The sequence below is a fragment of the Pleurodeles waltl genome, chromosome 8, assembly GCF_031143425.1.
Source record: "Pleurodeles waltl isolate 20211129_DDA chromosome 8, aPleWal1.hap1.20221129, whole genome shotgun sequence".
In the NCBI taxonomy this organism is placed as follows: Eukaryota; Metazoa; Chordata; class Amphibia; order Caudata; family Salamandridae; genus Pleurodeles; species Pleurodeles waltl.
This window is the reverse complement of record NC_090447.1, coordinates 1,328,815,755-1,328,842,874: the sequence shown is the minus strand read 5'-3', so window position 1 is coordinate 1,328,842,874 and position 27,120 is coordinate 1,328,815,755. Positions and strand designations below refer to the sequence as shown.

General features: G+C 42.8%; 1 protein-coding gene across 2 annotated transcripts in view; it reads left to right on the top strand.

The window, feature by feature from the left end:
* The window catches only part of CUL5 (cullin 5), a 497,462-nt gene that overhangs the window by 235,216 nt on the left and 235,126 nt on the right, over window positions 1–27,120 (top strand). For both annotated transcript variants that reach the window (XM_069202325.1, XM_069202326.1), the window contains exons 9-10: window positions 2,316–2,446; window positions 13,856–13,963. In XM_069202325.1, the coding sequence (XP_069058426.1) occupies window positions 2,316–2,446; window positions 13,856–13,963 (239 nt within the window). The remainder of the gene's footprint in view (window positions 1–2,315; window positions 2,447–13,855; window positions 13,964–27,120) is intronic.

The window sequence follows — 27,120 nt, the reverse complement described above, 5'->3', positions numbered from 1 at the left end:
ATAAGAAGGGCACCCAGAACCACAGACTTTAGAACACTTCTGGAAACCAAGAGGAACCTCTGCCTGGAGAAAAGCGGAAGAGCTGAGGAAGAAGAGCTGCCCTGCCTGTGACTGTGCTTTGTGGATCTATCCTGCAGTTGTGCTTTTGCCAGGGTAAGAGGGCAAAGACTGGACTTTGCGTGCCTTCCATCTTGTGAAGATCTCCAAGGGCTTGATTTAGAGCTTGCCTCCTGTTGTTTGAAGTCTCAGGGATAGCAAAGACTTCTCTCTGCCAGCACCTGGAGTCTCTGGAGAGACTAATACTCTGCCAAGTGGTGCCCATCCAGTTCCTGGGACCCTGAAAGAAGAAGCTGACAGCCTAAGAGGAAGAAATCCACGCACAGAACGCCGCCCGGGGAAAAGATCGACGCGACTCCAATCGATTTTCCTGTTTTTGTTACTCTGGGCACTTTACCACTGCTAACCAGTGCTAAAGTGTAAGTGCTCCTTTACAAAATGTTTATGTAATTGGCATATCCAGGATTGGCATATTTGGTTTATTAATAAGTCCCTAGTACAGTGCACTAGAGGTGCCCAGGGCCTGTAAATCAAATCTACTACTGGGTCTGCAGCACTGGTTGTGCCACCCACATTAGTAGCTCTGTAATCATGTCTCAGACCCGCCAGTGCAGTGTCTGTGTGTGCTGTTTTAATTGTAAATTCGACTTGGCAAGTGTACCCACTTGCCAGGCCTAAACCTTCCCTTTTCTTACATGACAGACACCCCTAAGATAGGCCCTAGGTAGCCCCAAGGGCAGGGTTCAGTGTATGGTTAAGGTAGGACATATAGTAATGTGTTTTATATGTCCTGACAGTGAAATATTGCTAAATTTGTTTTTCACTGTTGCAAGGCCTGTCCCTCTCATAGGTTAACATGGGGGCTACCTTTAGATATGATTAAAGGGTAGATTCCATTTGGGAGCAAATGTACATGTGGAGTTTGGGGTCTCTGAGCTCACAATTTAAAAATACATCTTTTAGTGAAGTTGATTTTAAGATTGTGTGTTTGAAAATGCCACTTTTAGAAAGTGAGCATTTTCTTGTTTATATTCATGAGAAGCAGGGTCAAGTTTGATTTGCATATGGCTGGGTCCAAACTGTGGTGACCTGATAGGCAAAAAATGGATGGATTAAACCCGGATCTTTGTGACTGGGGTTAAATGTTTGCATTGTTCAGCGTTGCGTCCATCATCTGTTTTTTTGTGCTTTTTATCATTACCCTCATTCACAAAACACTTTTGAGTAGACATTCAAGTGAACTGGAAGGCAAGAGTAGGGCAGAAGGTCTTGCAACACCTGCTCGCAAACACACTCACTTCAACCCAACCTCCTGATGGAGGTGAGTATTACTACATAATAAGTGCACAGTGTGTAAATCCAGAAATGATTCATGCTGCAAAAGAAAATGGTTACTTGTAAAATTAGTTTTGCAGCTTGAAGCCTTTTCTGGATGCACATCCAACCTTCCCATCTCCCCTACAAGAGGTGTGAGTTTTTCAAACCTTGTAAAGGAACCATTTATGCTCAGAGAATTTTATGAAGCCCTAAGGAATGGCAGGTCACCAAAAAGGGAAAAAAGAATCAGAAGATGGTGACCACACACTGAGGTTTGTCAGCCTGCATAGGAATGGTTTAGGCCTGCCTACTGGTTGATGCCCAATAGGAGAAAGAAAGAAAAAAATACATTTTTTACTTAACCACTGAAAGATGAAATAATGCACACCTTGTGAACTCTCTTTCAGGCTCATTTCTTTTCAAGCTGATGGTTGTGGGGCAAGGAACAGATGGAGTGCTGATTAAGTTACAGGAGTGACTGGGATGCTTGTGACTGAGAAGATAGTGGCATTGAAAGTGATCATTCTTGTTTAAGGCGCTGTTTGCAAGATGGTGGCAATGGTGACGTGATGTTTCGGTTGCATTGTGCCGATTGAAATTGTGCCTATGACCTGCTTATATTTCTGACATTCTATGAATTCACAGTTCCTGTAATACTCATGGAAAGCTTCTACTGTTCAGGACTCTAAAAGAAAATGGGTAGTTAGTGATGTTGAAAGACTTCAAATGTACTAAGAACTCTTGGATGCTCCAGCCCTTCCCATACCCACATAACATCAGTGATGTTAGAGGATATGAGCCTACAAAAGAGAATAATGCTGAAAAGCTAGCGTAACAGATAAGTAACATTTCTTCTATTTCAAACAAATGTCTATTTCTGGCGGTTTCTGTAAAACAGCGAGGCCTTAATTTATTTTTCTTTTGTTTTCATTCATCCCTAGAATTACATTTAATGTTCTCACTAATGGATAAGGTACCCAATGGAATAGAGCCCATGCTTAAAGATCTGGAAGAACATATTGTTAGTGCTGGATTAGCTGATATGGTCGCAGCTGCAGAAACAATAACTACTGTGAGTAACACATGTGACATGCCTCTGAGAATTATTTTTTTTTAGTAGCGGTTCCATTCACATTTAGTGAAAAGTGTAATTATGTAATGTAGTTTACGTATTAAAATAAGAAGGTAGCATGTTAATCCTGATATAATGGAATTTTTTTTATTGACAATGGCCATGTTAGTTGTTTTATCAGCAGTTTTAATTAACATTTGAAACCTCCTTTCCGTTTTGTGATTTGCGGACTGTACTCTCTAGATTTATAGTAACACGTGGCATGCACTTTTGCTAAAATTAAATGTTTGAGAACTTGTGGTAAGGTGTCCATTTTGACAGCTGCTTCTCCTGGATCTATGAAAACTCTGAATTGAAGATAAAATAGATGTAGGAGCCCTCCTTTTGTGCACTGCCACTGCATGGGAGGATTCCCTCCCCATCAGAAGTAGTGCAACAGGGTGAGAACCATGTGGTGTTCAGTAACTAAGTAAGGATGTTGTATTCTAGAACGCCGAGTTGGTTCCAGGTTAGAATGTGTACGCGGAGAAGGACGACAGTAGCTGATCGGGAAGGTGGGTGAGGTCTTCTTTGAGAGTCTCTTAATAAACATGGAAATGTATATGAAGTAAGCGGAACGATCTTTCTGTCCACAGACTCTAAACATGGCCTTCTACCCGGGACATCCCTTATTATTAGCAAAGTGCCTGTCGTTACCACTCTGGAAACACTTTCCTTGCACATGTTTTATACTGGAATTAACCATCACTGATGCCTTATTAGACATTTTACTACTTTGTATTACTTTTACTAAGTTTCCTTTTCTGTCTCGCTCCTGTTGCCATTAGACGTTGCATCTTTCCTCAAAACATCAACACAAGCTTTTGAATGTTCCAGGACATATTGAAGTGAGAGATTCTTTTTGCCACATACTTTCCCAGGCTTTGTCTGATGCACACCCAACATAAGTTGATCCTTCAACCTTTCACCAAGGGACGTACCAAAATTGCATGTAGAAGCAAGTTTTCGCAGTTGAGTGATGTATTGTCCCACATTCTCTCCCGGACGCTCCACTCTCCATCCAAAATGGTATCTCTCAAGAACACTACTGAGCTTTGGAAGATAATGCAAATCTAATTTCTTAAGACCTATTTCATATTCATTCACATTTGCAGCGTCCTGATCCGAAAGTTCAGGAAGATGTTCAAATACTTCCTGTCCCTTTACAAGACATCTTTTTTTCTTTTAAATAAGAGTATTTGTAAATAAGAGTCTTTACATAAGGGTATCGCTGTTGAACAGCTGAAGAGCGTGTCGGAAATTGCAATGCAACAGCTCCACACGTTTAAATCCCTCTGCTTAGTGAAGGGTCCCCCAGGGTGGCTCTGCTACGCTGATCACCGGCTCCGTACGCATTGTCTCCATTGTTACCATAACACAAAGATCACGCAATGCTGTCCCTGTGCGTTGTGCGTCTCTTACTCGAGATAAATCTTCAGCAGTAGCTGCAGCATTCCAAGGGCGAGGAGTGCACAAGAGCAGTAAGCGCAAGCGTCAACCTGTTAAATTGTTAGCTTTTGAGTCTGAAAGCGCAAGTGTCAGCCCGTTAACTTTAGACTCGCCCCATCGTCATCAACACGCTGAAACAGTCAATATACATTCACCCCGTAGAGCTCTACTCACGCAGTGGTGCTCCGGGACGTTTTTTTCAGTGCACTCGACATTGTTCATTCAAGGGACGGAAAGGTCATGTTACCAGATGCTGCAGATCAGCAAAGGATTCTAAGAAGGTGCGAGAAGTAGAAATTAATGACTATGATGGAGATGATGTAGAGGACAGTCACATTTTTCAAGTGAAGGGTTTTTCTAGTAATGGCCCTTTAGAGGTGGTTAAAGTGAATGAAAATCAGGTCAAAATGTTGTTTGACTCTGGTGCCAAGATATCTCTTATTCCAAAAGTTTGTTATGAACAGACTCTATGTGGCAAAGTGAGTTTATTCAATCCAGACTTTAAACCGAGGGGTTATGGGGCGAACCTATATATATATTAGGCTATTTCTGGGGCACAATTGAGTTTAAAGATAGGATTAGATCAGGGAAAATATGTTTTAATGAAAGGAGATTCTCATCAGCTGGCTTCACCAACGTGATCTGAGCATGTATTTGGATCCCAATGAGGACCCCCTCCCCCACCAGTGTGTGTGTGTGAGAAACAAGCCTGTTATCAATTCTGTATCGAGTGAGCATGTTAAGTGGACGAAAGAATTTCCAGAGGTTTTCTCTAACAAGCTAGGTTGGTTGAGAAATGACTATCATTCCATAAAATTGAAATCAGCCACTTTACCTAAAGTAGCTAAAGTCAGGAACGTACCGTTACTAGTAAGAAAAAGCATGAGGAGTGAATTAGACAGAGTGGTTAATGAAGGGATTATACAAGAGGTGGAGGCTACAGATTGGTTATCTCCCATTGTATTGGCTTGTAAGGCCAACGGGGAGGTCAGACTGTGTGTAGACTTGAGCGAACTCAACAAGGTGCTGTGTTGGCTGTAGATCATTACCCATTCCCAAATATTTGCAAGATGTTATGCTCTCTAGATGGGGCAGAACATTTATCTTCTCTAAATCTTGCTTCAGCATGCTATCAAATAGCTTTGCATCCACATTCTCAGGATCTAACTGCATTTGTAACCCCATTTGGTACATTTACATTTGTGAGAATGTCCTTTAGATTAATTTCAGCAGCTTCTGTATTTCAGAGAGTGATGGAGCATGTTCTTCGGGGAATTGATGGGGTTAAGATTTTCCAGAATAATGTTTTGATAGTTGGATCACACGATAAGGAGCATGATGATCGGTTAAGGAAAGTTTTGACAAGGTAATGTGATGCTGGCTTGACTTTGAAGGCTGAGAAGTGTAAATTTGACATGCATGACTTAAAGTATTTAGGTCATGTGTTGAGTGCTTTGGGAATCAGACCAAAATCTCATCTAGTCAACACGATTTGTAATCTTAAAACTCCACAGAATAAGGACAAACTAATGAAGGTTTTAGGTATGACTGAATTTTACAATACATTTATTCCCAATTTAGCTGATAAAACATGTATGAGGAAAATATTGCTGAAAAGGAAAGAATTTGAGTGGACTGCAAAATGCAACCAAGAGTTTACTCTAGTAAAGCAGTGCTGAAAAACTGCTACAAATCTTGGAAGTTTTGATCCCGTAGGTGAGTCATGGATATTGACAGATGCAAGCTCGAAAGGGTTAGGAGCAGTTCTTATGTAGAAGAAAGATGGTGTGGAATGGACTGTTTTATTTATTTCTCGTGCACTGAGGGGAGCAAAATGTAATAACTCAGTAGTAGAGAAAGGGGCACTTGCTGTATTCTGGACTGTACGAAAACTACAGAAATTCCTGTGGGCAAAGAAGTTTGTAGTTAAAACTGGTAACAAAACTCTTAGGGAAGTGTTCTGCAAGAAGGGAATAGATTTAGTCTCTTACAGAATATGTAAATGGGTAGTGGCGCTGCAGGAGTTTAACTTTGAGGTATTATACATGCCAGGTGTTGATAACATTTTAGCAGATTGTTTATCAAGGATGGGTAACATAGAAAGTGAAGAGTCAGATGAAGGAGATAGCGTTGGTGAGGAAGACTCAGAAGAAGAGGTCAACGTGTGTTTGATTTCGGAAGGAGTAGTCTCTGAGAAAGTTTGGAGTGATGATAACTTACAAAAGGTGGTATCGATGATTAATACCGGATGGTGTGAGAAAAATAAATGGGACGGTGATCTGAATGAGTTTTGGCAGATTAAAGATGAATTATCAATTGTTGATGGTTTGCTTATGAGAGGTAGTAAATTAGTCCCACCAATCAATGAGCGGGGGAAATTATTAGATCATGCTCATTTAAGTCATATGGGTATAGGCAAAACTGAGTGAGGGAAGGTTACTGGTGGCCTGCAATGGACATGACTATTGAAAGAATGGTGAGGAACTGTGTGGAATGCTCATCCTTTAATGAAGGGTTGAACTGTAGAACACAACCAATGGTATTGAGAAAACAAGCAAGCAGTCCCTGGTCTGACATCGCAATAGATATCATGAGACCTGTGAGAATTTATTCCTATGATCGTTATGTGTTGGTGTGTATGGATATGTTTTCATGCTGGCCTGAAGTCAAGATAGCTGGATCTGTGTAATTATTTAATTTTTAGAAGATTTCTTTGAGATGGAAGGGTTTCCAGCATCTCTGCTCTCAGATAATGGAGTGCAGTTCACATCAAGGGTAGTATAGAAGTTTCTGCAAGAAAGAGGTGTGAAACATAAGAAAGTGACACTCTATCATCCTGAGAGCAACGGTGCTGTGGAAAGGTTTATTAAAGTTTTGAAAGAAAATGTGCAACAAGCTCTAACATCAGGAGGTAATTGGAAACAGCCATAAAGAAAAACTAAGAGAATATTGTTTCACACCACATTCATCAACTGGGGTATCTCCCTTTCAATTATTCAGAGGAAGGAGGGCTAACACAGAAGTAATGCCTTTGTGGGTGTCTGAAAAGCAAATGATGGTGGACAATAAAGTTGAGGTGACAGAAGATTGGAGAGTGAAAGAAAGGGAGAAGATGGTGCAAAGAAAGAAGTTGTATGACATGAGGAAGGCTGTTAAGGATACAGTAGTGCATGAAGGAGACTGGGTGAGAATAAAATCTCCCAGGAAGCGGGGGTGGGGGGTCTCTCTAAATACAGCCAACCTTTCAAGGTAATCAAGGTTTTTAAAAATGCTATAAAGCTGAGTGACCATAGGATTTGGAATTTGAATAGGGTAGCAAAATATACACCATTGTCTGATGAGGGGTGGATGAATGAGGGTACGCAGAATAATGGACTCATGGGGAAGTGTACGCCTCAACGGGTTAAAAAAGACCCACTTATTTGCAAGACTATGTAAAATAGTTACCAAAACCTATGAATGTTTGTTTGCAATGAAACCAGATAATGTTAGTATATAAGGAATAGTAGATGCATTGGTGAGTTTTGTTATGTTATTTTGTTAGTATCGTAATAGGTTTCATGGGTAGAAAATGTAAGCTGTATATTATGTTGCAAGGTGAGGGAGGTGGTGTGGTGAATAGTAACTAAGTAATGATGTTATATCCTGGAACGCCGGGTTGGTTCCAGGGTAGATTGTGTACGCGGAGATGTGCAACAGTTGCTGATTGGGAAGGTGGATGAGGTCTTCTTTGAGAGTCTTTTAATAAACATGGAAATGTATATGAAGGAAGCGGAATGATCTTTCTTTAACATCACAAACCCTTTCTCTATGCTGGGTGCATGTGAATTATACACGTTGTACAAGAGCCACATTGCCTTGCACAGTGGTGAAATTCTGTTCTCAGGGTAAAGGGAGAAGATGGCGTCATGTGAACATTGTGAAGAGAGTTAAAGGGGTAAGCAGTGAAGTTGACTACCAGAAAGAAAGAGATTATTTCCTATAAAGTGAATGCGTAAAGAATGGATTGAGAGGATCATCGATCTGTAGATGCTGTGACCATCTCTAAGTGCTGGATGTTCGGTGTGGTTTCTGCTCAAACAGCTCTTTCGTTTACGATTGCAGAGCTGCTTATAAAATTGCATGTGCAAGGCAACATGAAGATGTATATATTTTTTTTTATTATTCTTTTTTAAAGATTGACTTGGGCCAAGTCATCTTGAGAAGTTTGAGTTCTTACTCCGGGTCATTTTCTGTTTGAGAGATAGGGCAGATATGCTTTGCAAGGGGATCCTTCGTCATGTGAGAATTAGGGGATAATGTTTCTGGAAATAGTGGGCTGCTTTGTTTAATTTGTTCCCTCTCTCCACGTCACTCTTCCTCCATCAGGCTTTGTGATAACTTCACGAACATCCATGGGGATTTGGATGTAATATACACATTGATACCTTGGATGTTTTTAAGCATTTCCTTTTATCCTGAACAGGGTCTGTTGGGCTGGGATATGTTGGTGAACTGTTATCTGTTGGCCATAACTAGTAGACCTTAATCATGGGGAATTTTTTCTATTAGAAAAATGTTTATACCTAAAGTTTTAACTATATTTTTCTTCTGTAAGAATATCAAATGCTAAAAATGTAATATGGTTCTCTGTTCTCTAGCAGTTAGTATAGGCTCATATGACCCGGAAATGGACGCTGCAATGCTGCACTGAAGACTTGTATCTAAATGGAGCTTATTAGGGTCTCCAACATATTATTTAGTGATACCTCGACCGCTACATCTTTTACCTTTAAATTTAAGCTAACTGAAAACTGATGATTTAAGGGGTTGCTAATTTACCTGCCCCCGGTCCTCTTTAAAAGTATATTTTGACATGCATTTATCTAACTACAAGATTTGAGTAGATTTTAATTTTCACTTAGAGGTACTGGCTAATAAAGACGCAGAACAGCTAACTGATAATATGCTATGATCTGACCTTGCACAAAGGTTCAATACGGCGACTTGTCACTCTCTTGACTTGGCTGCTAATTTGGTCAGACCATAAAGGGATAATCTTAGTCATAAAGACTTCCAGTAAAACAACACCAGGTACTAATCCCTCACAAATGGCCAAAACACGTACTTGGCTTAAAATTGACAAAAACAAGCTGAAAAAAATCTTATTTGACATGCATCCAACTCTTAAAAATGATCTGGATTTAGCAGCGATAAATTACACAAATTGGATAGACTAAGCACTTTATTAGCTAGCCCCCCCCCCCTAAAGACCCATAAAAATCATAGAAGTAAAGTCTCAGCTCCTTGGTACTCTCTTAAATAGAATTACAAAAACAAATGTGTAGAAACAGGGAAAAAATGGAGGACTCATTACAGCTTAGTTGAAAGAGACAAATATAAAGAATGCATTAAAGAATACTAAACAATGATTGTAACTGAAAATTCAAACATTTACGCTGAAAAAATTAAAACCTCAAAAAAACTTGGCCAGAGAACTCTTCAAAACAGTCTATACTCAACAACAAAAATAGAACTGATCTTAATTTTTCTGGCACAAGCTGGCAGATTCCTTTCAATTAAAGGTCAATGGAGTCTATTGTGAGTTTTCCTCCAACACGAAAACAAGCTTAAGTGACTCTATAAATAAATGCCCCTGCGCCACAACCTTCCCTAATAATGTTTTTACCCCCCTAAACGAAATATTTAGACCAAGTCGGAAGTCCCTACAGATCAGTGACTCCCCCACCCCCCGAATTGCTGTCGTACCATTAGTAAAAAAATAAAATAAATAAAAGCCCTCCCTTACGCCACAAGATATATACAGTTATTGTCCCATCTTCCCATGCCAGCAAAAATAGTGAAAAAAGCTATGAACTTTGAACTCTCCTTCTTAGATAATCATCTGTTAGACACCTCACAGTACAGCTTTAGAAGTAACCACGGTACCGAATCTGCCCTGATCGTAGCGACTTAGGAAGTCAGAACAGTAGTAGACAATGATTGAAAGGCAGCACTGAGCCTGTTGGACTTGTCAGCAGCTTTCAACACCGTTAATCACAAGATGCTCATAGATGGTCTAGAAAGCATTGGAATCAGGGCCTCTGCTTTGTCCCTCCTAAGTTTCTTCCTTACCAATTGAGATCAATTGGTTCCCTTGGAGACTTTCCATCCAAACCCCTTTTTCTCCCCTGCGGAGTTCCTCAAGGGTCTTTATTGAGCCCTCCATTATTCAGTATATATGTCACACCACTGGAAAAACTGATGCGTTCATTCGATTTCTCTATAGTTTTGTATATGGACGAAAGTCTTGTTGTAATTTCAATCTCAAGCAACATCTGTGAGGTAGCAAAATGTTTGAACAACTGCATGCTGGATGTAGATAGATGGACGAAAAACAACTGCCTCAAACTGAACTTGTGTAAAACCGAGGTTGTTCTGTTTGGAAATGATACTTCTTTCTGGGTCCCCAGTTGGTGGCCCCATGATTTCAGCCCTCTTTCTTCTACTGCCTACGAACCTGGAAGTTTTCTTTGATCGAAAGCTAACTTTTGCTGTTCAAATCAACCAAGTCACTTCCACTTGCGTCTTTCTTCTAAGAGCTCTGCGAAAGATATTCCCCTTCATCCAGTTTGAGCTTAGAAAACTGTAATCGTTGCCTTAGTAATATCCAGGATTGATTATTGTAATGCCCTATATGTTGACATTGAACAGTGATTATTGAATAGACTTCAGATACTTCAAAATATGGCTGCTCATCTTCTCCTAAAGATTCCAAAATGTCAATTTCTCAAGCCATGGTCAATCTACACTGGCTACCAGTCAGAAAATGAGTTGCCTTTAAAGTTATCTGTAAAGCTCATAAAGCACTTCATAACTCCTGCCCGGAATAACTAAGGAGAAACTTTCAGTGGTACGTTCCGGCAAAAATATTGTGATACCCAGATCCAATGGGGTACTTTGGGGTGGCAGAAGCTTCCTTTTGCCAACCTGTAAACTGTGGAACAGCATACCTCTGCACCCCAGATGCCGGTCCAATTCAACACTATTTGGGAAATTGCTCAACTTGTTTTTTCCCCACTCTTATAGTTCCTGTAGCTTCACTTCGTTTCCATAGCATTCGCTATCATGAAGATGCCTTCTGGCATTTGTTCACTCTATAAACCATTCATTCTATGTAGTATCTCAGTTTCCTCACTATTAGGGCACTCTTCCACTCCACTGCCAAACAAATCTCAAGCAAGAAAGATGTTTATCTCATCTCCCCAATCAAAGAAAAATCTAGGCTGGTTACTCCTAGAAGCAATGATCAGATTCAATATTTGCTGCCTCCCTCAGCCGATACAGCCTGTCATATTTAGCCAAACCACTCACCATCACATGTAGCCAAAAAAGAACTGAATGAATGAATAACTTATAAAGTGCAATGCCACTCTCAATGGAGCTTCCTGGCGATAACGTTTGAACCTGATAACCCAGATGAGTGGGAAAATTAGAGGAAGTAGGGAATGAGGGAATAGCAGTGTGCATCCGGGACAAGGAAGAGCCAGGTCTTCAAATGCTTTTTGAATGAGGCTTCCGATTCTATGAACTGCAAAGAGCTGGGGAGTCGGCTCTATGCCTTGGATCCTAGTACTGTGAAGGATTTGCCACCTCAGGTTTTAAGTCTAAATAGGGGGGAAGCATGAGAAGATTAGCGTGGGAGAATCTCAGAGTTCTTAGGGTTGTATAGTGAGTGAATCTGCACCAGGTCCAGTGGTTTTAATTGTTCTAAAGACCAGTATATGGATGTTACAGAGGATCCTTTTGTGTACCCTTTAAACCCAGTTCTCCTAGTCTCCAACCTCTTCCTGCTGAATTATTGCATTTTCAACACATTGAGCTTCATTCATCACAAGCACCTACTTAGTTTGAATAGCGACCAGATGGTTCTACAATGGTTGTTCAGTTAATTATGTATGTTGGTTGCTTATAAGGTGAACTAGTACGACTTAGTGCAGATAGTGCTACATAATATTGTTAAATAAATAACCAAATTCGTGATCGTGAAGTGTTAGCTGAAAAGGTCATCTACATTTGAAAGGTCTTTGCTCAGAAGCTCCAAGAGAAATGCAGACTGGTAGCCAACTACTTCAGTCACTGTGTCCAACATGCTTGTAGCGCCATTGGTAAAGAAATAGAATTGAAATATTTTCACTGTTTCAAAAGAACAGACAGCAGTGTTAAGGTGTGGTATGTGCAGACTTTGATGGCTCCTCTGGGAAATACTTTGTTATTCTTAGGGGTGCAAAAATGGGACAAATTGTGAAAGGCTGTCTGCAGTAGTTTGTCACTGCTTCCGTTGCAAATTGCCAATTATGCACCTGCCATCATTCTAGAATGTGCTTCACCATTGCTAGCAGCCTGCCATTGTCCTCTCTCTGTCGCAGCTGGTCAGTTAGCAAAGATGGTGGAGTGCCTTTTATGCTGCTTATGCACAAGCCAGGAGCATAGTTTTTTGTACAGCTAAATACTTGTATCAGTAATGTTAAAGAATCTCCCACAGTGCAGGAAAAGAAGAGAGGTGAGATGTAGGATTTGGATTACGTTAGATTTTATGGTGATGTTTGTTCCAACTATATTCTGTCTATCATTTGGTGACTGAAAGATGTCTTCTGTAGAGGAGGTAGTCATGCATGCATCCTGCTAGCTGGGCCTTATTTTGCTAGAAAAACCATTTAAAGAAGTGCCTAGATTGGCCAGCGGTTGACTGAATGCTAGTACAGAGATGGTAGATGGCTATAGGTAATCATCACCAAATAGGAAATTATATGTTTGTGCCATGTGTAGTTGTAGATGCACATGCTGTGCATACTCCTGCCATCTAGTGTTGGGGCCTCCTATGTTGGCTTACACATGTCCTTAAGCTGTGGCAGGAATTTGGTGGCCCGCTACATATGAGTGTTTCCATTAGGAATTCCTCCTCCTTAGGTATGGAATGCAAATCCACCTTGTAAAAGGTGGTTGCACTCTAACCTCATGATACAAGGTGGTGTCATCCCAAGGGTCATCCTGTGGGTCTTGGGTATGCGGAACCTCATAAATCTAGTGGTGGATGGCTTCACTCCCCAGAAGATTAATGGGTAGACCGCTGAGGTGAAGGGGGCTGCTGTGGAGGTGGTTGAGGTGGCAGTTATGGTAGTGATGGGAGAGGAGGAGGAGGTGGTCTAGGAGGAAGAGATGGATGAGCAGGTCTTGGGGGGAGTGGGCTTGTACCTCTGACTCTTCAGCTTTACAGGCGGTGGGGGCTCCAGCGTTAACTGCTCCTCAAATGGGAGCTACCTATTGTGAGGGACAGTCGCTGCACTTGAGATGGAGACTTAGCAATAATCGTACCTGTGTGCGGGTGGCTAAACAGCCATTGCAGCAGAGACCAGTTTCTCCTGAAGACGCTGAAGGATGGGGAGGTCCTAGCTATCGGAAGCGGAGAACTCAAGAGCCACCAGTGAAGGTCACCACGCGATGTTCACTCAGAGCCCCAATAAAGCACGTTCAGACCCAACAATGGAAGAAAACAATGTAAGTGTGAAGTTGACTTCTTCGAACAAAAACAAGATGTACACGTCTAAGCCCAGTGCTAGAGGGCAGGAGTATGCACATCATGTGAATCTACAGCACCACATGCCATGAACAGATGCTTACAGGGTAAGTAACATATTCCTCATTTGACGGTCAGAACCTTTGATAAATGTCACTGGAGAGTATTGGGAGCTATGCTGGAGGGATAACTGACTGACTCCAGGCATTTAAGTCAAACAGTATACCCTGAATAGACTCTCCAGGCATAGGGCTGGAGTATTAGAGAGCGGAAAAGTTCATATGACGGAAAATAGATATTCCTAAATAGCAGTTATATTATGTGACTTCCCTAAGGTTAACCTGCACTTTTGATTCTTTTTTTAGGACTCTGAAAAGTATGTGGAGCAATTGCTCACATTATTTAATCGCTTTAGTAAACTTGTTAAAGAAGCCTTTCAAGATGATCCACGGTTTCTTACTGCCCGGGATAAGGTAGGTTTGTATTTCTTGTTTTTCAGATATTTGGTTTACATACACAACTCTGTTAACTCTTCAAGAAGAAAATTAGTTTGCCTGTAAAATAAAACAAATCCTATGATTAACTCGCCTTTCAAGCAATCCTAAAACATTAAATGTGTCTTGTTACAACCCCGCAAATGTCATGGTCTGCACAATGCGTATGCCTCACTCTTCTCATTATCTCTCCCCTTTTCTACCCCTTGTGTCTTGCCTGCACTTGATGAGTTATGGTATAACTTAGTATTGTACGGCTACAGAGACTATGTACTGTACATGTCTCTACAAAGTTGTTGTAGTTTATTTTTATGTATGAGAAAAAAGTGATTAAAGTATTTTAAAAAACATCCTAAAAAATTAACATGTACCATTAGTGCGAGTGATGATGAAAGCTTTGCACTGCATGGTTGCCTAGGTAGTTAATTGCAGTTCTTACAGCAGTAGCATTGGTGCATTGATAACAGCCCTTTTGTTTGTTTTGTAGATATACATACTGCTGTGGACTCTCCATATGCATAGCATTTCACCTTTTTTTCAGGAACATTTTATGTTCTCAAAGATGTTTCACTGCCCCTATGTGCATTCTTGAAGCTTTCCTTTGTCATAGCCCTTATTTCTGTGACTAATACACATCACTCTTCCAGCTTCTTGTGACTTGTGCAGTGGCTGGTTAACTAGGATGTCTTCCCTACTTGGGTGTTTGGTTTTTCATCCATGATTTCACATCTGTTTCCATCTTTAAGATCTCAAAATGGACTGTTTTGCTATAAACTGCTGATTGTTATCCATTTTTTGCTGTAATGTTCCACAGCAATGAGGGATTATTCGTATAGCGGCTAGTCCACTTACTGCATGATAAACCTCCACGAGCAATAAAAACAAGTGTACAAAAGGCTGCAACTCACCTGGTTGAAGGGAAGCAGCAGAGGTGGTTCTGTTGGGGCAGTAGGAGGAGCTAGCACACTTGGATGGCAAAGGAAAGAGGAGGTAGGCATCTGTAGTAAATAGTTGCAGTGCTTGGAAAGGGGGATTTAGGTGCTGGTTGTTGTAGACATTGACTATTCAGTGGAAAGAGGCACCTCTGTGTTTGGTAGAAACCTCTTTCTTTTTGAGCTGGTGAGTATGGGCTGAGATATGTGATTGTGGGATTATCATTACAAAGTTGTGTTCATCCTTGGTTTAGTTTGAGCACTGGAGTGGAAGTTCACCTTGTGTTTAACAGTAACCTGAATGGTTCTATTTTTGGTTGGGAGCTGATTCTGGTGGCATGCTAGAGTGCGGTTCTAAGGATATGCTAAACTTCTGAATTCTCTCTCAGCTGCCATTTAGGGTTTATGTTAATCAGATGGTTCAAGATTCTATGAACAGGTCCGCTTACGTACTGGTGTGCCCCAGATAGAAGATTGGTAGAGCACATTCATCCATCAACCTACATGTTTGTAAAGCATCCTTAATGGGGCTAACTTCTACCTAGGGAGGAAGACTTTCAACATATTGTGTGTATGGGACTGTCCCCTTCATTGTAAATAAGTATTTACCCATACCCGTGTGAACCAACTGCATGTAAGCTCTAGTATTATGAATTTTTGTTGCCCAGTTTACATGCTAATCTAGCTGCAATTTGAGGACTAAGTCTATCCTTTGACTATAAGGTCCAGAGCCTGATTCGCAAACGTGGAACAGCACAACAAACATGCTCTTTAGCTGACATGGGGCTATTGTTCATATCCTGGGTTGTCAACATTAAGCAGTGGTGACAGCTGGCCGTTTTTATACTTCTAGTACTCGATAGTTTTTTTTCTGAATTTCGGTAGGAGTGTGGCACCTATCAGCTCCACTCGTGTAAAGTTCCATTTGTATGATATACCCAGACTCTTGCCCTGACTTCCTGCACAAACATCTTGGGTACATGTTGAGTGCATGTGGTGTAAAGCGTGTATGGTGGATGTGAGTGCAAGATTAGGATCCATTTTGTATTGCTGCTGGTTTTACACAGCAGAAGTTGGAGCCTTCCCAGGCAGCGGAAGTGTATTGTCTGCATTCCTGACCTGGATAGTGTAACCCTAGACACTGAAGTGTGAGAAAGTCTGTGGTCTCCTTTTAACAGGGGATTTCTGGTTAGTCCATCCTGAGCAAAGTCATTGGGGTTAATTATGGGGGACTCGGGTTGAGTTAGCAGACTGAGCGGTTACAGGTACAACATGAAATATGAAAAGGATTCATCTCAAGCTGGTTCCTGGGCATGGCGGTCGGCTTAATATTCCTCTGTCAGGGAAGAGTATATGAAAGTTGGACTACCCCACTTGTCAAGCACTTAGGCTTAAACATGAGCATGCCGATACCCAAATGACCGCATCGGGTACTAGTTCTAAGTTCGTCAAGACCATAAATGTGAGTGCTTCACAGGGTTCTTGGAGAAACTGCTGAGATCCAGGGCTGGCATCTGTCAAACATCAGTCTCCCATAGGTGAGCGGACATCTTACTGGAAGAGTTGTGGGTCTAACTGTGATCTTGGAGCTTGCTTGATCTACTGAGGAGGGGGGAATGTTTGACTGTCATCACAGGAGCGGACTACTAGAGTAAGGAGAACCCCAGCTGCAAAGCTCAGAAGTACAGCAGACCAGAATCGCGGACTGTTTCTGTGAGAGTTGACTGAAATTGACAGGAGAGTGCCTGATGGTGTCCTGGCCTCCTCAGTGTTTCTGTGCTCAAGCAATGTGAGGTGCACCAGCTCATCCACAAGTCCACCTGCCACCAGTATGTCTGCTCCATAGAGCACAAGCAGAGAAGGGGAACACACTTCTGTGTTCTGCCTTCTGTGCACTGAGACGGGGGACCCCGGACCAGAGGACTAAAGCCGACCTGTAGGAGTGCCCGGGTCTACCAAACCGCTCTGAAATCCCCAGAGCTGCTTCCCCTACACTGGGCTCGGCATGATAAGGGGGCCCATCTGGCCCAGCCTTTACGTCTCCAAGCACATCTGTATGGCTGTATCCTGCACCTCCTGCTTAGACAAGCACTTGAAATCACTTGACCTATAAGGTGAAGCTATCGCGTGTACTGAACTATTTACTGTGAGTTTTACTTTGAATTTTGTGTGATCAGTGCTTTAATAATAACCCCAATTAAAGAGAACTGCCTAGTAAAGGACATTTAGACTGTCCTATGGGTCATGGGAACCAGGGTTCTGCATTGCAGGATATTCATGGATGGTCATAAACAATAGAATAATTCACAGCTGTGTGCAAGGATGCCAGCGTACTTTTCACGGACATATATTGTCTGATAGAGAGTTCTAGCCGCATATTCCTTACCTTAAAATTATTCAGAGGCGTCGGACTGGATCCAGAAATTTTCGAGCAGCATCATTGTGCGTCATTAGGAGGTAGAGTTCAGTACTGTGTCAACTGTGCTAGAAGTGACCTACTTTGTACTTATATAAACGCCACCTCATGCGCTGACATCAGTTTTTAAGTTCCTGCACCAGATAGCGCAGATCTTTAAAGAGCAACCCTCAGTCACTTCTTGACTGGCTTTTTTCAGTGTTTTGTAGATTTATTTTTGAGAAAAAAAATATTTTTCCTGGTGTGACAGATGTCTCCAAAAAATTCTGACTCTTTTCAAACCATGTAGCACCTGTTAGCGATAGATGTCTGTGACAAAGCCCCACTTGGTCTGTCTATGGTGCCTCGAGAAAGATCATGACTCGAAGACCTGCAAGGATTGGTGTGCCATGCCCCCGAAGACACTCCCCAATGTCTGGCGACCCAGTGACTATTAAGACCCTGGTCAAGTGGAAGGTCCTATGACCGCTCTTGGAGTCACACCAGATGGTCTTGGCCCCTGTCTAAATAGTTGTCAGGTAAGTCACACAAAAAGAAGAACCTTGAGAAGTCAAATAGGTCTTTGGCTTCTCTGTGTCCATCCAGATCTTCCGACAACACTAGAGAGCAAAGGCTCTCCTGGCCCTGGGCCTCCCCGAACAAGGGTCAGCTCTGCACTTTGCCAATTTGTCTGGGGCAACTGCTGCCAACTACATGAGTTCTGCAAGGCCATGCACCTCAGTTTTGGGCAGCCTGACCCTTTGAGAATACGTTTGGGCTCCATGGGTTCAGTAGGGGCCCCTGCTGGATTCCCATCAGAAGGTACGTCCTCCGCTCCCGTTTGGCACCATGGATCCAGTGCTGGATCCGGAGCGCCACCATCATTGAGACAGAGACCTTCTCTGGTGCCCATTTCCATGCCGATGCCCCCTGCTCTATCAACGACACCATACCCATCGTACTTGACTCCAACATGGAGTAGGACCAGAGCCGCATGACACTGGTTCTAGTGCTGTCCAGGGTCTTTTGTCTGAGAGGCCTGGCACAGTGGATAAAAGGGAGGGGTCCTGATGACGACCTTGTGAATATTGCCACCCATTAGGTGATACAGAGGACACCTGATAAGAGGAGCTGGTGGATACCCTTCGATTAGTCTCCTCACCTGACATTGGCTTGGTCTCTCCTCCTATTGTGGCTACAAAGGAGTTAGCCTCTTTCGCTATGGTGGTGCATAGGGCAGCTGCACTCTGACATGAAGACTAATGTCTTGACTGAGGTGGGGGATTGCCTCATCTAAACCCTTGATCCCCTTTTATGACACACTCACCGATGTCCTCCTCAGGGCCTGGTCCATTACCTGCAAAGGGTCTCCTGTGCTCACCGCCACTGCCCTGCTCCAGGAGACCCTGGTTTTCTCACCCAGCACCCCGCTCCACAGAACTTGTTAGTCCCAAGCCTCCACTTCCAGAATTAACTCTGGTGTGTTCCCTTCCACACCACCCGATAGGGAGATACAAGAGGCATGATACATTTTGGAACAGAATGTTCTCTACCACCAGCCTAGCACTGCAATCTGTGAACTCTGCATGCCTCTTGGGCGTGACTCGGTTGTGCAAGGGCTGGCAATGGTGTCGGAGAAGGCCCAAGTCATACTTTTGCTGGCAATTGCCAACAGGAGAGATGTGGCAAAGTACCTGTTGATTATGGTCTAGACACGACCGACTCGCTGGGCGGAGCAATTTCATTGTCAGTGGTCCTTTGGCGCCCATCCTGGCTAAGGACTACTGGCTTTTCTGGGGAAGTCCAAGCTTTGCTAATGGACAGGCCGTTTGATGGCTCCAGTCTCTTCAGACAGAAGGTGGACTCAGCACTAGAGTGCTTTAAGGGCTCAGGGGCTATGGCCAGGTCCTTGGGTCTCTCTGTGGCCCCATCACCACCTGTAAATCAGTCTTTTGCCCCTTTTGTGGCCATGGAAGGGGTTTTCAACTGTGTCAATACCCTCCCAGCCACCACGGCCAGCAAGCTTTCCGCACCTTTTCGAAGCATAGACCACGTGGGACAAGTAGCCAGAGGTCTGGCCAGTCCACCACTCTCAGGCAGCTACAGCCTCAAGCCCCTTTAGCTTACCCTCCTACCATCATGAACATCCAGCGAGTGGCAGGATATTCCATCTCCTGCCTGACTGGAGGTTAATAACATCAGCCCGTTTGGTACTACAGATTGTATAAAGGGGCTAATCAATCCCCTTTGTGTCTGCTTCTCCACTCATGCCACCCACTTAGACCCGGTTGATGCAGGACTATCTTTCCTTTATCTGCCAGCAAGTGCTGGCTCTCTTGGCCAAGGGAGCTAAAGAGAGGGTGCCAGCATCGGAAGTAGGTTGTGGTTATTGTACTTTCTGGTGCCCAAGATGGATTGAGGCCCTCGTCCTACCCTACCCCTGCGCATTTTAAATCTCTTCCTTAAACAGGAGGAATTCAAAATGCTTACGCTTGTTCAAGTTCTGTCTGTCCTAGACCCAGGAGACTGGATGGTAGGTTGGATTAGCACAATGCATATTTTCACATTCCCATCTGCCCACAGACGTTACCTGAGGTTCACGATAGACCACAAGCACTTTGTTGTGTTCCCTTCAGCCTTAACAGCGCCCCTCAGGTTTTCACCAAGGTTATGGCTGTGTTTGCAGCATGCCTGGTGTGGTCTGGGGTTCCATTCTTCCCTTTTTGTGACGATGGACTGTTGAAGGCGAGCTTGCTCCAGGCAGAATTACCCCACCTCCAGACTATGGGGAACCTTCTGCACTTCTTTGGGTTCACTATCAATTTATCTCTTAGATACTGCCTTTTATCTAAGCTGATCTTGACATGGTGCAGTCTTCAGCCGAATCTGGACTCCACATAAACTTGTTGGAGCTTCGGGTGATTTGCTTGGCATTGGAGGCCTTTTCACCCTCCATCAAGGAAAGGCTAGTGGAGGTGTATAACATCACCGCCATGTTGTACTGCAGCAAGCAGGACACTTTGGGTCATGGACCCTTTGCCAAGAGGCAGTGCGTCTCTTGACATGGTTGGAACACCAGGGCATTTCTGTGGTGGTTATGTGCCTGAAAGGCTCTCTAAATACCAGGGTGAACAAAGTCAGCCGTTGATGCCTTGCAGATCACAAATGGCATCTCCAGCCAGACTGGAGACCATGTGGTACCACATAAATGTTCCATTGTCTGATTTACCATGGATCATGTGGTGCAGAACTGCAAATGGTGCAGCTGATCCAGGTTCCACAAAAAGGGGCTTCCACAATAAATGAAAAATTTACATGCATCTATATATAATAATAAAATAGTAATATAAGGTTATGATATGTATTAATGTTGGGAATACAACAAAATTAGAATCTGGTAACTGCCACACGTGCAAACGTAAACAATTGCAGATCTGTTTGGATCATTAGCTGACTAACTGTGCACTTCACAAGATGAATTTGAAAGATATGAAGCATCCACAAAGGAAATGCTACCAGATGTTGATTTCATGGCAGCTCAAACTCACAGATGTATCAGAAAGAAGCTACCCAGTGACCGAGATGCTGCACCAGAAGTAAATCTGAATGGCATAGATAAATTTTGTATCACTACCTTTCACACAATTGATGACAAACTTGAAACTGAGATGAGAAAAAGAGGAGAGAGAGAGATAAAGAAATATCAGAGAGATTTTATTTTCTAATGGATGTGCCACATAATGTCACTTCATCATCTGCTGAAATTGAAAGGTATTCAGTGTTGTCAAAAACTGATTGATGCTTACCTAGAGGACTTGAACACTAATTTCTCAGCTGAACTTCAGCAGTTTCACTGGTATTTGTGTCATAAGTTCAGTGCAACGAATAATGTAAAAACATGATTGAGTCATGCTGAACTCGATAAAATGATTGTTAGAGACAATATAGAGTGTACTTTTCCAAATGCAGACACTTGCTTTTGTACATTTTTAATATCAATGGTCACAAATTGCTCAGCTGAGCTTTCATTTTCCCAGTTGAACAGTTATGGAAAAAGGCAGGCTGGATGCCTCATCTCTGCTAAGTATAGAAGTAGATGTGTTACACAAGATTAGTTTTGAGGATCTGATCAAAGACTTTAAGATTACAAAAAGTAGGAGGAAACCTTACAAATATAAATCAAGTGGAAGTATACAAAAATAAACATTATTTTGACATTACTGTACATTTTGTTTCATCTGAAAAAATAAAAAATAAAAATACATTATTTCACGGTTTATTATTGTTCATATTTTGAATTGGATGAATATGGGGGCACCAAAATCTTTTAAATGCTTAGGGCCCCTCAATGCCTTTTCCAAGAGTGAGGGGAGCATTGGTTAGATCTATTATCTACCAACAAGAATGTGTGATGTCAGTAGTTCTGCACACTGGATTTTCCAAGACCGCTCTCGCTCTGAGACACTTTTGGTTTCAAGTGGAGGTCCAGCCTGCTGTACACCTTTCCGCCAATACCACTCCTGCCTAGAATTCTCAAGAAAACCAGAAACAACTGGGTCAAAAATCATTCATGTGACCCTGGACTAGGCACGGAGAGTCTGGTATCCTGAGCTGTTGAGCATGAGCATCAGTCCTCCTATCAAGCTACCTCTTCGAAAGGATCTTCGGTTGCAGCAACAGGGAGAGTTCCGCACCCAGACATGCACACTCTCTGCCTTCATGCGTGGAGATTGAGCGACGACAGTTGACAATCTTCGACCTTCCTCCCAAAGTCTGTGATGTTATTCTGAGCCAGGCATCCCTCCACCAAATCAGTATACTCCTGCCAATGGGACAAATTTGTTGCCTGATGTTTATCAAAAAGCATTGACCCCCCTGTTTGCTCCTCATTCTCCGGTCCTCTTCTTTGGTATTTCTTTGAGCCGGCAGGGCACTGCTCTGGGTACATTTAAGGGCTATCTTTCAATTATTTCTGCGATTTTGCAGTTGCTCGACCAACCTTCCTTATTCAAGTCACCCTTTGTGACGAGATTCCTCAAGGGTTTGCAGCACGTTTCCCCCCTGGCCATTCATTATGCCCCAGTGGGACTTGAACCTGGTCCTTACTTTCCTGATGTACTCTCCTTTTGAGCTTTTACTCAAATGCCCTCTTTGGTTATTAACCATCATAACTGCATTTCTGTTGGCCATTACATTGGCCAGGAGGGGTCAGCAAGTTGCAGGGTCTCTTGGTGCACCCGCTTTACACCAGTTTTTATCCTGAGAAACTGGTCGTCTGAACATGTGCCTCCTTCTTCCCGAAGGTAGTCACCACTTTCCACATAGGATATATAATCACGCTGCCTCTACCTTTTTTGGCCCCCCTCATCCCTCCACAGAAGAGGAGAGACTTCTCTGTCTGGATCCAAAGAGGGTGTTTCTGTTCTACCTGACTGCACACAATAATTCCAGGTGGCTGACCAACTTTTCGTAGGGTCCAGCGGGGCCAAGAAAGGGAAGGCTGTGCAGTAATGAACCATCTCCCGATGGACAGTGCTCAGCATAAAGATCTGCTCTGCATTGGCCCAGACTGCAGGAAGCAGGTTTCAGTCACAGACCCGCACAATATGCATCTCTGCTGCTTGGGTTTTGATCACAAATCACATTTGTGGGATAAATGTGCCGTCTGGGAGGCAATTCTCTACTTTGCTGAATATAAGAAGTAGTCACAGTCACAACAGAAGTCCCACTTCAAATAGCAAGGCCTCTCACATTCTCGTTTGACAGGCACAAAGTCCCTTTCTCACTTCATGTCTTATGGTAAAATCGAAGTTGAAAATGTGCCATAAACACAAGAAAGCTAAGTGGGACTCAACACTACTTGAAGTCAGATGAGAAGATGTGTGAGGGCTTCAGTCAAATGATTATATTATCCTTCACAAGCATCTTCTAATGTTGACCTGTCCCACTAACCCCCGAAATCCAGAGACCATTGTCAACCATACAGCTAATGCAGCTGTCAAGGAAACCATGCTGCATTTCTTTCAGATATTGTCTGCTCCCTTCTGTGCACCTATGGAGCTGCTGGGTCCACCAGTTGGTCTTTGGCAGTGGACCCTACCACTAAGCTTACTTGAGAGTTGCAACGTATTTATGCGTTTGGCAAGAGAATTATCTCCTTGGCTAGGATAGCCTAAAGATCCTTAAACATGACGTGCAATCTGGGACCATATGTTTTATAGGACCTGGTTAAACGAGATCTTGCCAGTGTCCCTGGAAAACCTCAGAGCCTCGCTGGCTTAAATGATGGGTAGGACGTAGCGACCTCTTGTGTGCTGGCTTAGAAACCACAGTCTGTATATGCAGGGCTATTGGCATCAGCATGATGCTTAGAAGGCACACAAGGATGAAATTAACCAAGTTTTCAGGAGAAGTTGAAATGTATTTGATGGCTCCAGCTTGTTGGGGAACAAAGCCTGATTTGGCACTCGAATGGTATCAGGACAGTCACTCCACAGCTCAATTCTTAGGGCTCTTGTTTCGCATCAAACAATTCCATGAACAGTACAGAAAATGTGGAGACTATTCTGGGAGGGCTAGCTTACAATGGTAGCCATTTTTGAAACGTATTTAAAGAAGCTATACCACATTTTTTTTATGTCCACCTCCTTTGAGAACCACTTTGCAGTCTTGATACTAGAAGTTCAACCATCTGGCCCGGGGTGCTTCCAAGAGGGTACCAGTCTATGAAGAGGTAAGAGGGTATTGTTTGTGCTGCTTCCTCATACTGAAGAAGGAAGGAGGCCTCTGCTTGTTGAATGCATTTTTTGAGGGAAGACAAATTCCAAATGCTTACCCTCTCTGTGTCTAGGAGACTTTGGTATCTCTAGACTTGCAAAACGTGCATTTTCATATATACCTGTTCTGCAGTCCCACATGTGTTTTCTGCAGTGCATGGTAAGGTTAGCACAATTCGATTTTGCAGTGTTCCCCTTTGGCCATAGTTATGCTGTTAGTGGTAAAGGACGTGATAAAGGTGCTCGCTGCTTTCCTTCGAAGCTCAGGATGCATGTGTTCCTGTACCATGACAACTGACTGCCAAATACAGACTTGCCACAGTCAGTCATACAACACCTCTTGACAACAGCTAATTTCCTGACCTCTTTGGGTTTTCCATGAATAATGCAAAGTCTCACCTGAGTCCCATGCAGAGAATTCTCTTCATTGGAGCTATTCTGGACACAGTGGCATGAAGCCATTTTCACTGCCCCAGCGAGTATGAGACATTCAAGCAATGTTTTTGGTTCAATCCTATGTCTCACTGAGGATGGTTCTGAGGCTTCTTAGACTTCTGGAAGCCTCCTCCTGCAGGTGGTATGTACGGGCCTTGCACTGGAACCTCCCGAATCCATTGGACCCAACCTCAAGTACACCTCTCTTAACTCGATTCAGATTTTGCAGGAGATGACTCCAGATCTTCATGATGGCTGACTGGTACCGACCTGATCTGCAACAGAGTGGTCTCTCTGTCCAGCTGAACTTCATAGTTGTGAGAGATTCATCACTGCTGGGTTTGAGGTTAGGAGTCTCCAGGGAGAGGCGGCGATGAGCGGCCTCTGTTAACCAGCAGGGAGCCAGCTCCACATCATTTCCCTAGAGCTTCAAGTTATCTTATTGGCTGAGAAAGCCTTCATCCTGTTAGTGCAAATTCTCACAAACCACACAACTATCATGTTGTACTTCAGCAAGCATGACTGAATGGGGTCCTGTATCATGTGCAAGAGACTCTACGTTTCAGGAGGTGACTGGACCAGCAGAACATGTTTCTGGTTGCCAGCCATCTGGCGGGGTCCTTCAGTGCCAGGCCAGATGAGCTGAGTAGATGTTGGCTTAAGGATCACAAATGGCATCTCAATTCTGAGGTGGTATAGAACATCTTCTCTTCAGCCAGTAGGGTAAGCTCTTGCTGGACCTGTTCACCACCATTGAACCTGCAGTATTGAAACTGTCACGCACCAGACATTGCTCGAGGTCACTCACTAAGAGACTCATTCTGTCTGCAAAATAGCAAGAGTATGTCTTTCCCCTTCTATCTCTTCTGCCTCCAGATCTTAGTAAAATCAGGGCAGACAGGCCCAAGTCATCTTAATTGCCCCAGACTGAGCAAGATCAGTTGGTAATTGGAGCTCCTAAGCATTTGCCTTTCAATCTGGTTATAACTTCCGGATATCTACCGTCTTAGCATCAGAGGAGGGTCCTGCACCCCACCCAAGCCTCTGCAACCTAACATTCATGCTTGACGAATGATTCACATTTAATTGTATTTGATTTGTCATCCAAAGTAGTTGATGTCATCCTTGCAGCCTGACGTCCGTTGGCAGTTTCCATCTCTGCTGGGCACTTGGATAACTTTGTTGCCTGTTGGGTTGTATGTGATATCCCAGAAAAAACGACTTCATGGAATATCATTACTAAGGGACTATTTCACCTAAACTGTCTATTGGAAATTTTCAGAACAAATGGAATTTACAATTTCATAGAAACCAATTCATATAATTTCTTTCTGTTCGAAATTAACGTTTGCATGCTTATTCTTTAATGTGTAAAAACAAGGGTTGCAGATCTTACTTTCAGAAACTGTTTTCTCAGAGGTATTTACCTTGTTACTTAACTTCAAAGAACATTATTTCAGGGTTATATCTTTTACACTGTCAAACAATTACTTTGGGTGCTTTTAATTTGCTGATCCCTCACCACACCATGCCATCGATCCCTGACTCCTCACAACCTCTAAACGCCATCAGTTCCTGTCCCCTAAAAATCCCTCACCATATCTAAACTACACTCATCCCTGAACCCTAAAAGCCCTTTCCACACCTAAACTCCACCCCTCCCAGAAACCTAAAAAACCCTCACTACACACATCCTTGACCCCTAAGCTGCACCTTTCCATGAACCATAAAACCTTTCCTTATCCTACAAGCCACCCGTTCCTGAACCCCAAAAAAACGTTCTATGCTTAAACCTCACTCATCTGTAAATCATTCAAATGCCTCACCACCCAAACCTCTGCCCATCTATGAGCCCTAAATCCCCTCAACACCCCTACTCTTCACCTATCTCTAAACCTTAACACTTCACACTCCTAAAATCCATTCATCAGTGAAACCTAAAACCCCCTCACCAGATTTAAATTCCATCCATTCTTGATATCTTAAAAAAAAAAAAAAACCTTCACCGCTCCTAAATTCCTCCCATCCCTGAAACCTAGAAACCCCTTTCTACGCCTGAACTTCAATCATTCCTAACCCATGCTCACTCCTAAACATTACTCATCCCTCAACCCAAAACACCTCACTAGTCCTAAACTCAGGTTTAATGTACTATTGGATTTTTTTTGTTTAAATGATCTTTCCTTTAAAATGTTTCCTTTAGTTCTCGATTTATTTGTATTTCCTTAAAATTGTCTTACTTTATAATTGGTTTTCCCTGATTTGGTTTCCTTCAATGTGTTTTCTCAGTTTTTTTTTTTCCGTTAATTCACATACATCGTCCTGGTTTAGTGATTGTCATACTGATCCTCTGTAGGCTACACTTTCAGATGTGTTATTGTTTGTTTCATTGTTGATCTTATTTGTCTGTTCTTTCAGGTTTTTTATATTTGCTTGATCAAATATCTCTGAATCACTTATTTTCATGCCCTTTATTGAAGATCTCTTAGTCACAGGTTCCATTATAGCTGTTTGTTATGCCATAGTTGGACTCACACTTATTGCTGACATTTCATGTGTATGCCTTCTGAACCGATACTCACTATGACTCCTGACGTT